This window comes from Schistocerca piceifrons, chromosome 3, assembly GCF_021461385.2.
Source record: "Schistocerca piceifrons isolate TAMUIC-IGC-003096 chromosome 3, iqSchPice1.1, whole genome shotgun sequence".
In the NCBI taxonomy this organism is placed as follows: Eukaryota; Metazoa; Arthropoda; class Insecta; order Orthoptera; family Acrididae; genus Schistocerca; species Schistocerca piceifrons.
The window spans coordinates 135,128,146-135,143,624 of NC_060140.1; the positions used below are offsets into that span (position 1 = coordinate 135,128,146).

At 45.1% G+C, this 15,479-nt stretch overlaps 1 protein-coding gene across 2 annotated transcripts in view; it reads left to right on the top strand.

Moving 5' to 3' along the window:
- LOC124788893 (ATP-dependent RNA helicase SUV3 homolog, mitochondrial) overlaps positions 1 to 15,479 on the top strand; it is an 87,149-nt gene that overhangs the window by 16,268 nt on the left and 55,402 nt on the right. For both annotated transcript variants that reach the window (XM_047256174.1, XM_047256176.1), the window contains exons 6-7: positions 556 to 830; positions 8,367 to 8,508. In XM_047256174.1, coding sequence (XP_047112130.1) covers positions 556 to 830; positions 8,367 to 8,508 — 417 coding nt within the window. The remainder of the gene's footprint in view (positions 1 to 555; positions 831 to 8,366; positions 8,509 to 15,479) is intronic.

Sequence of the window (15,479 nt, forward strand, 5' to 3'; positions counted from 1 at the left end):
AAAATACACTGGTTTTGTTTAGTATTTTCTTCCACTGACTCCTTCAAATACTGAATGTTTCAATTTAAAGGACAATTTTAAGAGCGTTTTACAAGCTCTTCCTAGAACACAGATAAAATTTGGAACCGTAAGAGAAAAGCACTAGCACACTGAATCTATTCCATGTTCTCATGTGTTTCAGTTGTCAGAGCATTGCACAAGAAAGACAAAAATCACATTTGAGATATAGTCTAGCACAGGACTTTAAGTTGGATGAATCAGTGCTGTTTCTATTTCTTAGATGTCATAACTTTAAAGCCACTTTTCAAAATGATATTTTTTAGAAAATTACATAAAAAGCTTTAGTTTTTACTGACCTATGCACCTCTTTCTTCCCCCCACCTACCGCCAACCATTTTTCAGAAGGAACTCAATCTGTGAGCTGAAAGTGCTACTCTGCTTCTGTTATGACTAATGCAACTGCACCTTCTGAAGATAGGTACTCTGCTGCCCACATTTCTCTTGGTGATTTTTACCGTTTCTAGAAAATTCACTTAAAACTGATGAAAATTGTAGGTCCGGAGATACAAGCGGCTGACTGAACTGGAGGTACAGGACACTGCAGTGGGTACACTGGAAGCTGTCCAACCTGGAGACTGTATAGTTTGCTTCAGCAAAAGTGACATTTATGCTGTGTCCAGAGGCCTGGAAGCCCTTGGCAGAGAGGTTGCAGTCATTTACGGTGGTCTTCCTCCAGGCACAAAACTTGCCCAGGCACAGAAGTTTAATGATCCAGAAAACCCTTGCAAAATACTAGTTGCAACTGATGCTATTGGAATGGGACTCAACTTGTAAGTATTACTAAAAAACTGCTATGTAACATGTGATCAGCTAAATAGATGTTTTCTTTTTTACAGAGCGATTTATGAAATGAAGCATCCTACGTAAATACTGAAATGTAGAGCTTGGAAAAATGTATGACAACCTATTGTAAAGGCAGAAGCATCACTGACTGAATAAACAGCCAGTATCTGTCTTTGGATCCATAAATATTAATTCTTGCTTATTAATCAATGAATACCAGCAGAGCGTGCATTCCATCAGCTTTCAGAAATAGCTCAAGTTTGTGAATGGATGTGGATGATGCTGAGTGGGTATGAAAACAGACTTAAAATTCATCTGCTGAAGAAAACTGATGCATCCAAAATGTACACTTAATTTTTGACAGTGGCTTGACCTCGTAAAATCAACAGTAGAGCACTGTGACTGGCTGCCAAAACTATGCTTTACAGCTGTCGAGAGACAGCCTGTATCGCAAAGGAATAGTGTGCAAGACACTTTGTCAAATCAGATAATAATCCACAGTTCATGAGTGTGAGCCTGTGGTCTGTTTCTGTTATTCAGTTGGCCCACCAGTAGCCTGGCAGCTGCGCCTTAACTATGAACATTTTGTGCGTGAATTTCTTCCGTACAGTTTTACTGATACTGGTTTGATGCACTTTGGTTTAATTCAACACCTTTCCTTCTTTTTCAGTACTTGTTTTATTTTGCTTAATTACAGCCAGTATGTTCTGGTTTTTAATTCATATGGTATTAACCACATTTTAGTCATGCATTAATATTGTTCCAAATAATTAATTCGTGTATACATTACTTCACAACATCAATAGTGGACTGCATCTAACTTGGCAAGAAACAAGGAACAGTGCACTGGCACCTACTAGGGAGCAATTATTTGATTTGACAGCCATTAGTCATTTGCTGATCAATATCTACTTTGCTCTGAACTAGTAAGGCTGCTGTTCTTGTGAATGTTGCCACTAATATTCCCAGTTCCTCCTCCATTGTAAATATACACTATGTGATCAAAAGTATCCCGACACCTGCCTGAAAATGATTTACAAGTTCGTGGCGCCCTTCATCGGTAATGCAGGAATTCAATGTGGTGTTGGCCCACCCTTAGCCTTTGATAGCTTCCACTGTCACAGGCATATGTTCAATTCGGTGCTGGAAGGTTATGTGACTGATCAAAGAAGATCAGTACTGTATGAAGCCCTTCTGCATATCGGGAAATCTCGAGCCTATTCAAATGAAGTTATTGTTTGCTAAACTCTACCCTTTGTAACTCTTCAAAATAAATTTTGTAAATGTAAGGTGACCCCTACATTAACCTATTAAACACTGTAAAAACATTTACCTCAGCAGCAATAGTTTAATCTGTGAATGTAAGATGATGCCGTATTTTTCAAATGAAGAATTTGGGAAAAAACCTCGTCTTATAATTGGGTAAATACGACAGATTGTTCATCACTTAAGGCAAACTTTCTGCAGGTGATTAGACTCTTCTAGAAAGCCCATTTAGTATAAAAGGGCTGGTAACTATCAAAGTGGAGGTGCTGTTGGTGGTTGGTCAGTTTGATATGGGCTATGAAGCTGTCAGAGAAGTGGTTGTTAATGTCCAGAAAGTTGGCACACTAAGCTGAAGAGGTTTACATGAAATGAAAGGGAGCTTGTGTCAATGATTCCAAGCAGGGAGCTGGATGATAACGAGCTAGAAGTGGTGGACAGCCAGTTAGTAGTTGGCATCCTTGATATAGGGAGATAGCCTGTGGGCAATGAGGTCACGATGTTTTTGGCTAAGGTGGAGATTCTTTTAGTGAGGGCACAGTAATCAGAAACTGTGGCGCATCAAGTGGGGTTAGATTTTCACATTTTGCTAACAATGTTGAACATTGTAGTACAAGGGTTGGGGGAGGGAGGTGGGGCTGGGGGTGCATTGAGATTTGAGGATGACGCTGGGGGGAGGTTCTGGTATGGACGCAAGGAATTGAGTAGAGATTGGATCTTATGCAGGACTTGTGAGATGAGATTATTATGGCAGGTCATGCGAATGGAGAAGTCAGATAGTTGCTGGAGCCATTTTGCAAGGTAACCACAGTTTCCTCACCACAGCGCTGGTGGTTAACCTGCATAGAAAGTGATCAAGTTAGTGGCTGTCTTAAGATTGTGGGTGTCTGCTCCATTTTTATTATAGAAAAGGGACCTGTAAAAGGCAGGTGAAGGAAGATAGGTGAGGATTTTCCTGGATGATAACCAGAGTGGTTCCGAAGCAGTTGCCTCAGTTTCCATGAGTCCCTTTGCTACCCTCATCCATCTTCCCGTTCCCATCGCTTCCTTCCTCCCAGTCCTCAGCAGCTCCCCACCACTTAACTTTAGCTCAGGTTGTCATTCTGCACTCACATTGTTTTCTCTGTTGTCTCCCTCTTCTTCTGTTTTATCCCAGTCTTCCTTCCCACCCTCCTTTCTCCCCACTTTGCCTCATTGAATACCATAGGCACTGGGTCTGTGTACAGCATGTGTATAGGTGTGTGCATGAACGCACATGCGCGAGCGTGCGCGCGCGTGTGTGTGTGTGTGTGTGTGTGTGTGTGTGTGTGTGCGCAATTTGTTACAAAAGGTATAGGAGTGTGATTTTTATAGCAATTTTGTGTTTACAGCAATTTTGTGTGATTCTGCTTGCATCTGGAAGCTGTCACCTGATTGCACATTTTCATGGGCTTGGCAGTGATGTTTTAGCCTAATTTCACATTTGCTTATGGCACTATATATTTTCTAGGCATAAAAAACAATGGAATACTGCACCACACATGTTTATGTTTTCCTGGATAAGCATGTGTCAAGTGTTTTTTATGTGTATTGCTGCCAGCTTGCATATAGGCACTATAAGGTTGTAACATAATCTACTGGTACAGGTAAATGGATGAAATAATATCCATGATAATTAAATCTTTGACCAAAATAAAACAATTACAGAAAGACATAAATACAATAAACAAGAACATAAACTACATGTTAGAAAGAGAGTTCCTGTATACAGCCATAAGAAAGGAAAATTCCAGCCACACCTTTAGCATATACAGCATGGCCACAACAATAAACACCATAGAAATGCAGCCTCAGGTCACTCACAAAATCACAAACAAGCCGCACTCAGACATGTGTTTAACAGACTCAGTAATATTCCCTTAAACACATTTGACTGCCAAGTAGAGATAAGCCATACGAAATAGAGAGGATTAAATATACACTCGTGGAAATGGAAAAAAGAACACATTGACACCGGTGTGTCAGACCCACCATACTTGCTCCGGACACTGCGAGAGGGCTGTACAAGCAATGATCACACGCACGGCACAGCAGACACACCAGGAACCGCGGTGTTGGCCGTCGAATGGCGCTAGCTGCGCAGCATTTGTGCACCGCCGCCGTCAGTGTCAGCCAGTTTGCCGTGGCATACGGAGCTCCATCGCAGTCTCTAACACTGGTAGCATGCCGCGACAGCGTGGACGTGAACCGTATGTGCTGTTGAGGGACTTTGAGCGAGGGCGTATAGTGGGCATGCGGGAGGCCGGGTGGACGTACCGCCGAATTGCTCAACACGTGGGGCGTGAGGTCTCCACAGTACATCGATGTTGTCGCCAGTGGTCGGCGGAAGGTGCACGTGCCCGTCGACCTGGGACCGGACCGCAGCGACGCACGGATGCACGCCAAGACTGTAGGATCCTACGCAGTGCCGTAGGGGACCGCACCGCCACTTCCCAGCAAATTAGGGACACTGTTGCTCCTGGGGTATCGGCGAGGACCATTCGCAACCGTCTCCATGAAGCTGGGCTACGGTCCCGCACACCGTTAGGCCGTCTTCCGCTCACGCCCCAACATCGTGCAGCCCGCCTCCAGTGGTGTCGCGACAGGCGTGAATGGAGGGACGAATGGAGACGTGTCGTCTTCAGCGATGAGAGTCGCTTCTGCCTTGGTACCAATGATGGTCGTATGCGTGTTTGGCGCCGTGCAGGTGAGCGCTACAATCAGGACTGCATACGACCGAGGCACACAGGGCCAACACCCGGCATCATGGTGTGGGGAGCGATCTCCTACACTGGCCGTACACCACTGGTGATCGTCGAGGGGACACTGAATAGTGCACGGTACATCCAAACCGTCATCGAACCCATCGTTCTACCATTCCTAGACCGGCAAGGGAACTTGCTGTTCCAACAGGACAATGCACGTCCGCATGTATCCCGTGCCACCCAACGTGCTCTAGAAGGTGTAAGTCAACTACCCTGGCCAGCAAGATCTCCGGATCTGTCCCCCATTGAGCATGTTTGGGACTGGATGAAGCGTCGTCTCACGCGGTCTGCACGTCCAGCACGAACGCTGGTCCAACTGAGGCGCCAGGTGGAAATGGCATGGCAAGCCGTTCCACAGGACTACATCCAGCATCTCTACGATCGTCTCCATGGGAGAATAGCAGCCTGCATTGCTGCGAAAGGTGGATATACACTGTACTAGTGCCGACATTGTGCATGCTCTGTTGCCTGTGTCTATGTGCCTGTGGTTCTGTCAGTGTGATCATGTGATGTATCTGACCCCAGGAAGGTGTCAATAAAGTTTCCCCTTCCTGGGACAATGAATTCACGGTGTTCTTATTTCAATTTCCAGGAGTGTAGATACAAAGAAATATTAGTAGATAAACTTAACAGAAAATTAAAGAAGCAGAGCACAGCACAAAACATGTAAGAAACAAACCAAACCACACAAACAAAAACAAATATTCTGACAACACATACATGTAAACAATGGTAAAAGTGAAACAAGCAGCACAGTCACAAGAAAATGGCACATAATGATCTGTCACTATATACTGACATACAGAATATGTAATATATTAAAAAACAAGGTATAAACATTGCAGGCAAAAAACACATCCTGAAACTAAAACGAAAACCAAACGGGTACCAACAGTCTGGAACCTACCAACTCAAATGCACACACTGTGACAAAACATACATCAGGATGACTGGTAGAACCTTTCACACAAGGTATAAGGTACATATCAAGGAATGGAAATACAGTACAAACCACTCGACATTTGCAGACCACCTGAAACAGGGCTATTGTACACCAAGCACAATAGTAAAGGATATGAGCAACATAAATGTCAGTAAAACCAGACATTTCCTCGCTGTCTAAGGAAACTACCACATACTTAAGGCACTAACAGGTAGTAAAAAACTGCTTAATGACCAGATAAATACTGGAAACCAGATGTTATACAAAATCTCTGAGCACATAAGAATCTTTCACCCTTTATTCTCCCCCCCCCCCCCTTCCCTCTCTCCCCCTTTCTCACTCCCTTCCTTTCTCACTCCCTTCCTTTCTCACTCCCCTCCCCTCATTCCCAATGCTTCTCTCTTTCTCTCACACACACCTTCCTCCGTCTTACTCACAACCCACTCTCCCTTCCTCTAGTAAGTAACTTTGCATTCACTGCCCATTATCTTGTACACATATTTGTCCCTCTACTCACCAACTCTACTTTTAGTTCACTCTCATACTACTCCGTCATTCCCACTTACGTATTTAAATAAAGGCTTATGAACATAAATAAAATGATATGGTAAACATGTGACAAACCACACAGAAAAAACTATTTTATTTAAAATAATAATCAGAACTATTGGATAAGTTGATTACAGTACACACACATAAAACACAAAGACCTTCATTTAGCCAGGAGAATGTAAATAAAAGTTATTACTGGAAGATTTTGTCATGTTTCATGTTAAAAAAGTGTGTTCTGCTGCAAGCCATTAGTGTAAAGACGTCAGTGCCAAACCATGGAAAGCAAGACAGTGGTACCTCCAGATGTAAACGAAAAATCAGACAAAATGCTATAACTAAAAATCACACTCCTATATATTTTGTAACAAACTATTTTCAGATCTAGAAGCAAACCAAAATTGTGTGTATTTTTCTTTCCGAACTCCTCATGATGTTTTAAATGAATGAAACAAAATGCACATGGTAACATAACTATGAATTTTTCGTAGTAGTTGCAAAGGCAGATTTCAAATACCCTTAATAAGCGTAAAGCAACTACAAACAGGGGGACTGATGACCTTCGCTGTTTAGTCCCCCTTAAACATCCCAACAACCACCAACCACCACCAACTACAAACACTATAGCTATGTAAAAAAGGAATTTTCTGAGGAAAACACTTTCTGAAAGCTTACTTTCAAGCTCAGTCTTGTGTATATGCGTGTACACTGCTCAGTTCCTCAGCTGTGTGATGCATCTTTACTTTTGTGTATGTTTGTTTGCAACAATAGGCTTAAGACTCAAACTTTCCCCTCCTTTCTTTCATTTATTCAGTTTCTGATTCCTCACCATTACTAAAATTAATCTATGAATACACTTAGGATCTTTTCTGCTTTTTGGTTGGCTGATTATGAGACTAACTTAACATCATCTGTTTTTACAGCCTATCTATGTTGATGGACTGAAACCAAAACATCCATGGACATTTGTTGGAATTTAACTCTCACACTTTCATTTTCTACTGCGTTTAGAATATTTAACACCAGTGCTCTTTATATGTTCCACTGTTGTGGAGAGATATTTCGTAATTAAGACAGTGCATTTTAAGCATAGTTTTATGGTTCTATACTTTGAATTGCACCTAACAGTGGAAAAGCCAGCATGGAATAATGACAATATTATGAAAAGGATAGATTGCTACTCGCCATGTATAGGAGGCTTTGAGTCACAGAGAGGTACAACAAAAAGACTGCTAAACATGTCAGCTTTCAACCAGAGAGCTTTCTTCTAAAGTAGACAAAACACACACACACACACACACATTCACACAAGTACAACTAACACACACGTGACCACTGTCTCTGGTCACTGAGGCCACACTGCAAGCAAGCAATCTGGATGGTGGGTGCAATGAGGGGGCTGGGATGGGAAGGGAGTGGGATGGGAGGGTGTAGTTAAGGGAGGGTCAGGGAACAGTAAAGTGCTGCTTGTGGGAGCATGCAGGGACTGGTGAGGACAGGGTAGGGCTGCTGGGTGCATTCGGGAGGTTTGGAGGGGGAAGGGGGGGGGGGGGGAGTGCAGGAGCAGAAAAGGAGAGACGTAGAAGAGGGGTTTGTGGAATTAAAGGCTGTGTAGTGCTGGAGTGGGAGCAGTGAAGGTGACAGGTGGGTGAAGGACAGGGATTAATGAAGGTTGAGGCCAGAGGGTTAGCGGAACATACGATATATTGCAATTCTGAATTGCGTAGATGGGAACTCTCCCTCCAAACTCCCATGTTAAGCAGTCTTTTTGTTGAACCTGTCTTTGACTCAACGTCTCCTCTATATGGTAATTAGCAATCTATCCTTTCCATAATATTATCATTGAATTATATCTATCAATTCTGGATACTTCTAGCTTGTATCTTAAATTACAAATGCATGGATTAATAAAACACACACACACACACACACACACACACACACACACACACACCTATTATACCAGATAATTTATTGTATTACAGGAGCATCCAGAGAGTTGTATTTTATTCATTAATCAAACCTTCAGTGAATGAAAAAGGAGAGAAAGAAATGGATACAATATCTGTCTCACAGGCATTGCAGATTTCAGGACGGGCTGGTAGATATGGCACGCAGTTTGATAAGGTAATGTATAAATTATTTTCAGACTGATTGTTTCACTGTTAAGCATGTCATCTTCATGTAAAACACACTGGCAAGATAAAGCCACAGAAACACAATTGGTATCCCGCTCAGAAGATGTTTTCAGTGAAATGTAGTGTAGCCCATGAGATTGGGAGAGAGTGGGTGTGATGAGAACCTTGTAGCCTTTCAGAAAGTGAGAGTGAATTGTTACCAAATTATTAGGGAGAGCAAGAACAGATCATGACAACAGTTTCTGACAACATAAACTGTTCCACCAAAAGTACAAATGTATGAAAAGCCATCAGGAGAATTTATGGGAGAGCTGGGAAGTGCCCAGTGGCTTCTGTTATGGAGAATGGAAGTTGGAAGTCTCTAGACCACCCTGTGAGACACTGCCCAGACGATAGTGAGCTATGTTGCCACAATTACCACCACTGCCAGACAGGGTCAGCTTTTCATTGTTACAGAGAGGCTGCTGAGAGGGGCAGTTGGGACTTCAGTTCCACCACTGATGAAGAATACAACTGCCCCTTCTCCACGTGAAGAAAACACACACACACACACACACACACACACACACACACACACACACACACACTTATGAAATTTGAATATCTATTGAACTAGACATGAATATTAGTGCCTTGTCTTATACATGCATGAGTGGTACTTCATGTCATTCATACAAAAGGCGTAAAGATAATGTGACTGGAACGGTGAAACTGATTAGCTAATAAAACTGTATGAAAATAATGGCTGTTGATCAGTACAGTGGAACCTTGCATAACAAGCATCTTACAATTCGCATAACAAGCAAAACAAATTGTAAAAAATGGACTCGATAATGAGTGATGTTTTGCATAACAAGTATGAGGATTTAGTGTGACGTCATCACCACCCGTTCTTGTGCGGCGGGCGAAATGTTCACCAATAGGAACACCTTCCATTATTGGCAGCGGCACATGAACAAAGTCTTTAGCACATACTGCAGTCTGCGTTTAGCGCTCTTTCTGCTACCATCTTAGTGCAGCTTGTGATCACATATTTTTCTAAACTTGTGTTCACATAGTGTTTTTTTTGTGTGCAGATTTTAATAACCTTAGTAGAAATTTCCCCAAAGATAAAGCCTCTCCATAAGAGAAAGAAAATTACCTTAGAAATGAAACATAAGATCATTGAAAAATTCAAACGGGGTGTGAGCGTTGCTAATTTAGCACACACATTCTGTAGTGTTGGCAGAAGAGCCCACACTGTTTTTCTAGAGGAGGCCGAAATGCACGCGTTTAATTACACGCTGACTGGCGTGAGGTCTGGAACAGGACAATATCTCGAGAATTGCAAATAAAGTACGTAGTTGATATAATACTTAACTTTAATCCACAATTGTAGAACATCGCTCTTGATGATACATGCTTCACATAATAAATATCAATTGAATACGGTGCCTTGCTAGGTCGTAGTAAATGTAGCTGAAGGCTATGCTAACTATCGTCTCGGCAAATGAGAGCGTATTTGTCAATGAACCATTGCTATGAACGTCGGCTGTACAACTGGGGCGGGTGCCAGTACGTCTCTCTAGACCTGCCGTGTGGTGGCGCTCGGTCTGCTATCACTGACAGTGGCGACACGCGGGTCCGCCGTATACTAACGGACCGCAGCCGATTTAAAGGCTACCACCTAGCAAGTGTGGTGTCTGGCGGTGACACCACATTCCTCCCACGCAAATCGGCGTACGGTTGTGTTATAAGGCTTCCGTCCGCCGTGGGGAGGACCCCATGTTGACGTATGCGACGAGGTGGGGAGCCTAACAACAGGCGAGGCTGTGCCACCCGCACCCTGCCATTCGGTCCGAGGGGAGCTAGGAAATGCCTGAAAACCTAGTCCAGGGTGCACGCCAACATGTGGTGTATGCGCCCGTAAAGAGACAGGAGGGGCTGTAGGGTCAACCTCCATCGTGTCGGGGCAGCCGACGGGCGAAGACGACATCTGGTCCGGAGCGGGCAAGAGTTCCATGTCGGAGGACAGCTGGTCACGGGAAGCAATCGGCGGCGCGTGACCCAGGGAGGCGCTAGGCGGCTGCAGCGAAGCATCCACTGCGGGCGTCGCCGGCGGGAGAACAGGCAGCGGCGGCGGCGGTGGCGGCGCGTCGTCACGGGGCAAAATGGAAGGCAGCGTCGGTAACACCTGGGGATGAGGCGAGCCAGTAGATGGGTCCCCAGGGCGCTCACCGGACGGCACCGTCGCTGAAAGCAGACGGGGAGTGGCAGAACCCGTGCGACGACTGAGGCGCAGCTGATTGAGTTGCCGACACACCTCACCAGAGGCCCCCAAAACCAAATACATAGCGCGGCCGAGGCAGAGAAGAATGCGCCCTGCGAGCCAACGCTGTGAACCTTGATAGTTGCGATAGTATACAACGTTGCTTGGAGCAAAAGCAGGTGGCTGCCGCTGCACAGGAACCTGATGCGGCGGATGCAGCAAAGACATCAAGGTTCGATGAGGACGACCGTGGAGCAACTCAGCTGGCAAGCGACCATCTCGGGGCTGAGAGCGATACGAAGACACGAAGAGCAACAACGCGTCCTCCAGAGAATGCGACTCTTTCAACTTCAACATTTGTGACTTGAAAGTCCGGACCAGTCGTTCAGTGGCACCGTTTGACTGAGGCGAAAACGGCGCGGATGTCAGATGTTGAATACCATTGGCCTTGCAGAATGACTGAAATTCTGTGGACATGAATTGTGGGCCATTGTCGGAAACAATAGTCTGTGGAAGACCTTCAATACAAAAGATAGCGGATAACGCTTGGATGGTGGCAGATGACGTCGTGGAAGACATCCTGACAACAAAAGGAAAAGTACTGAACAGATCGACCACAACCAACCATCGAGCATTCCAGAATGGACCAGCAAAATCTATGTGTAATCGTTGCCAAGGGGAAGTGGCTTTCAGCCGTGCAAAGAATTTCCGCGCTGGGGCGGATTGTTGTTCGGCACACGCCATGCAAGAAGAGCACATATTCGTAATCGCAGCATCGATTCCGAACCAAGTACAGTGCTGACGAGCAAGTTGTTTCGTTCGCACTATACCCCAATGACCTTGGTGGAGAAGCCGTAAGACAGAGGACTGTAACGAACGTGGGACCACGACCTGAGACTGATCATTATCAGAACGCAACAGCAAAACACCACGTCGAACAAAAAGTCTCTCCTTGTGAGCAAAAAATCGGCGAACCAACGGATCCTCGATCCGTGATTTCGACAAGGGCCATTGCGTAGCAACAAAACGCAAAACGGTAGCAAGGACAGGGTCAGCAGCTGTGGCTGTAGCTACACGACGAAAATCAATCGGAAACGATTCGACCACGTCATCGGTTTCCGCATCAATGAACATGCAAGCAAGTTCTGAAGAATCGAATGCTCTATCCTCAGCAACAGGCAAACGGGACAACGCATCGGCGTTTCCGTGCTTAGCAGTGGACCGATACAAGATATCGTAGCAGTACTGTGAGAGGAAAATAGACCAGCGAATGAATTTCTGCGCTGTACGTGGAGGTACAGGCTTGTTCGGATGAAAAAGTGATGTCAAAGGTTTGTGGTCTGTGATGATGGTAAAGTGACGACCATACAAGAAATCTTGAAACTTAGTAACACCAAATATGAGAGCCAAGGCTTCTTTCTCTATCTGTGAATAATTTCTTTGCGCAGACGAGAGCAATTTGGACGCAAAGGCAATAGGGTGATCGTGCGATCCATCTTTGTGCGCAAGCACAGCACCGATCCTGAAATCCGATGCATCCACCATCAACAAAAGGGGCTTCCGGGGATCGAATGGCGTAAGGCAAGTATTGGAAAGCAACGCCGATTTCAACTGGCGAAAGGCGCGTTCGCATTCCGTCGTCCAGACGAACGGAACACCTTTACAGCATAAGCGATGAAGTGGAGCTGAAATGGAAGAGCCATTGCGCACATAGCGATGGTAGTAATTTATTTTACCCAGCACACTCTGTAGCTGCTTCAAATTCTGCGACGAAGGCAAGTCTTGTATGGCACGGAGGTGCTCTGGACTAGGATGTATGCCGTGGGCATTGATTACATGTCCCAGATATGGTAAATCACGAGCAAATAACACACATTTGTCCTTCCGCAATCGAAGACCATTTTGGCGCAAGACCTGAAATAATGTCCTGAGATTGGCTAAATGTTCTTCTTCCGTCTTTCCGGAGATCACAATATCGTCCAGATAGTTTGCTGCAGTAGGGACCGACGCACAAACAGTTTGCAGATATTGCTGAAACAATGCAGGGGCGGATGCACACCCGAATGGCAGTCTTTTGAATCGGTACAAACCCAGATGCGTGTTAACCACCAAGACGCGCTGGGATTTGTCGTCCACTGGTAGTTGCAAGTACGCATCTGCTAGGTCCAACTTCGAAAAATATTTACCCGGGCACAGTTTATCAAAAAGATCTTCCGGGCGGGGTAAAGGATAAGTTGCAATCACTAATTGTGGATTCACCGTAGCCTTGAAGTCCACACAAAGTCTCAATTTTCCGGAAGGTTTTGGCAAAATAACTAAGGGTGATGCCCAGAGAGAAGCCTGCACACGTTCAATCACACCTTGTGATTCTAAATCGTTTAATGTTCTTGCGACCTCATCACGCAATGCATGGGGAACATTGCGCCCTCTGAAAAATTTCGGTTGCGCGTTTACTTTCAGTTCCAAATGTGCTTTATAGTTCTTAGCGCAACCAAGGCCCAGTGCAAAAATGTCTGCAAATTTTTCACATAGACTAGAAACACTGGCTGAAGGCACAGTCTGGTTCACTGATAGGACCTGATTGACTATAGACAAGTTAAACAACTGAAATAAATCTAAACCAAACAAGTTCACTGCAGAAGAAGAATGAAGTACGTAAAATGACACAAGTTTTGTTTGTCCCTTGTATGTGGAAAGAAGGCTGCACTGTCCTAACACAGGGGTATTCTGACCGGAATAACTAGTTAACTTAACATTTGCGGCACGCAACGGAGGTGTGCCCAGTTGTCTGTACGTGTCATGATTGATCAAGGAAACCGCAGCTCCGGTATTGAGCTGGAATGGTATGACCTTGCCATTAAAGTCCAAATCTACAAAAAGTTTATTGTCCTGCTGACGACAAGAGCGACTGTCTCGTGCAATTTGAACAGACACTGGTACAGAATCACTTGCTAATTGACGTGATTTCCGGCGACGTCGACGCACACTTTTTGTGGGACGCACACAGTCACTTTTAGAAGGAGTGGCACTGGGCGGAGTGGAATTAACTACATGAATGTCCATGGGCGAAGGTTCACGAGCCTGAGTATTCTTGGTTCGATGCCGGCGCGAAGCAAAGGGCCTGGCATCATTGTGAATGTCCGAGCTGAGCTTTTTCTGGCAAACACTCTGAACATGTCCTTTTCTATTACAGAAAAAGCAAATAGCTTGGCGTGACGGGCAATTCTCACGCGAATGTCTGGTTGCACACCGCGGGCATGATTTTAGCACTGCATTTACTTGCTGCCGCGGGACACGTGGTGGAGAGCTTGGCGGCAGCTGCGCGGACGAGCGCGAGGGCTGTTTACTGTTCCGTGCAGCTCGCCCGGCGGGCCGGTTAATGTGACACACGGCTAGTGAAGTTTCAAATGATTCCTGAGCAAAGTCAAGTGTGTCTTGCCTATCCAATATGTCTATCACTTGTTGAAGGGAGGGATTGACTAGTTTCAAAATCTGTTCCCTTATATGAACATCAGAAACGTTCTGTGCAATTGCATCACGCACCATAGTATCTGAATAAGGGAGTCCACATTCACACTCAAAAGCACAATCCCTAGTAAGGCCTTGAAAGGTTGCAACCCACTCCCGATTAGTTTGACCGGCCGCTGTTTTGTACGAAAGAAAGTATACCGTTTTGCAACTACATTGACTGATTCCTTGAAATATGCATCTAATGCCGACAAAATTTCTTCGTAGGACAGAGTTGCTACGTCGCGTCGGGGAAACAATTTCACTATCACTCGGTACGTGTGGACTCCGGCACACGACAATAAGTGAGGCTGCCGCTCATTACCTTGAATTCTGTAGGCGGCGAGATGGAATCCAAATTGGCGTGACCACTCCGTCCAGCTTTCCAGTGCCGCATCGAAATGACGAAAAGGTGGTGCAACTGCGTGTTGTGGCTGCGGTAGCGGTGGAGCGGCAGCTGCCGCATCGTTCTGCATTGCACGTTGACCCTGGACGAGCTGTCCAAGGGCATCCAATAACGCCTGTGTCTGCTGATTCTGCAAGCGATATAATTCGGACAGTACATCTGGAGATTGTGGCGAAGCCATGACACAAGTAAATTAAGCAAGTAGAAAAAAGAAGACCCTTTTGAGACTCGTCACCAATTTGTAGTGTTGGCAGAAGAGCCCACACTGTTTTTCTAGAGGAGGCCGAAATGCACGCGTTTAATTACACGCTGACTGGCGTGAGGTCTGGAACAGGACAATATCTCGAAAATTGCAAATAAAGTACGTAGTTGATATAATACTTAACTTTAATCCACAATTGTAGAACATCGCTCTTGATGATACATGCTTCACATAATAAATATCAATTGAATACGGCGCCTTGCTAGGTCGTAGCAAATGTAGCTGAAGGCTATGCTAACTATCGTCTCGGCAAATGAGAGCGTATTTGTCTGTGAACCATTGCTATGAATGTCGGCTGTACAACTGGGGCGAGTGCCAGTACGTCTCTCTAGACCTGCCGTGTGGTGGCGCTCGGTCTGCTATCACTGACAGTGGCGACACGCGGGTCCGCCATATACTAACGGACCGCGGTCTGGCGGTGTCTGGCGGTGACACCACACATTCAGTCTGCATACATCAACTATTTGCACTATTCTCTCGAACAGGACCAAGATTGAGGTGACAGATGCCTTGAAGGGAGTGAGAAGAGAATCTAAA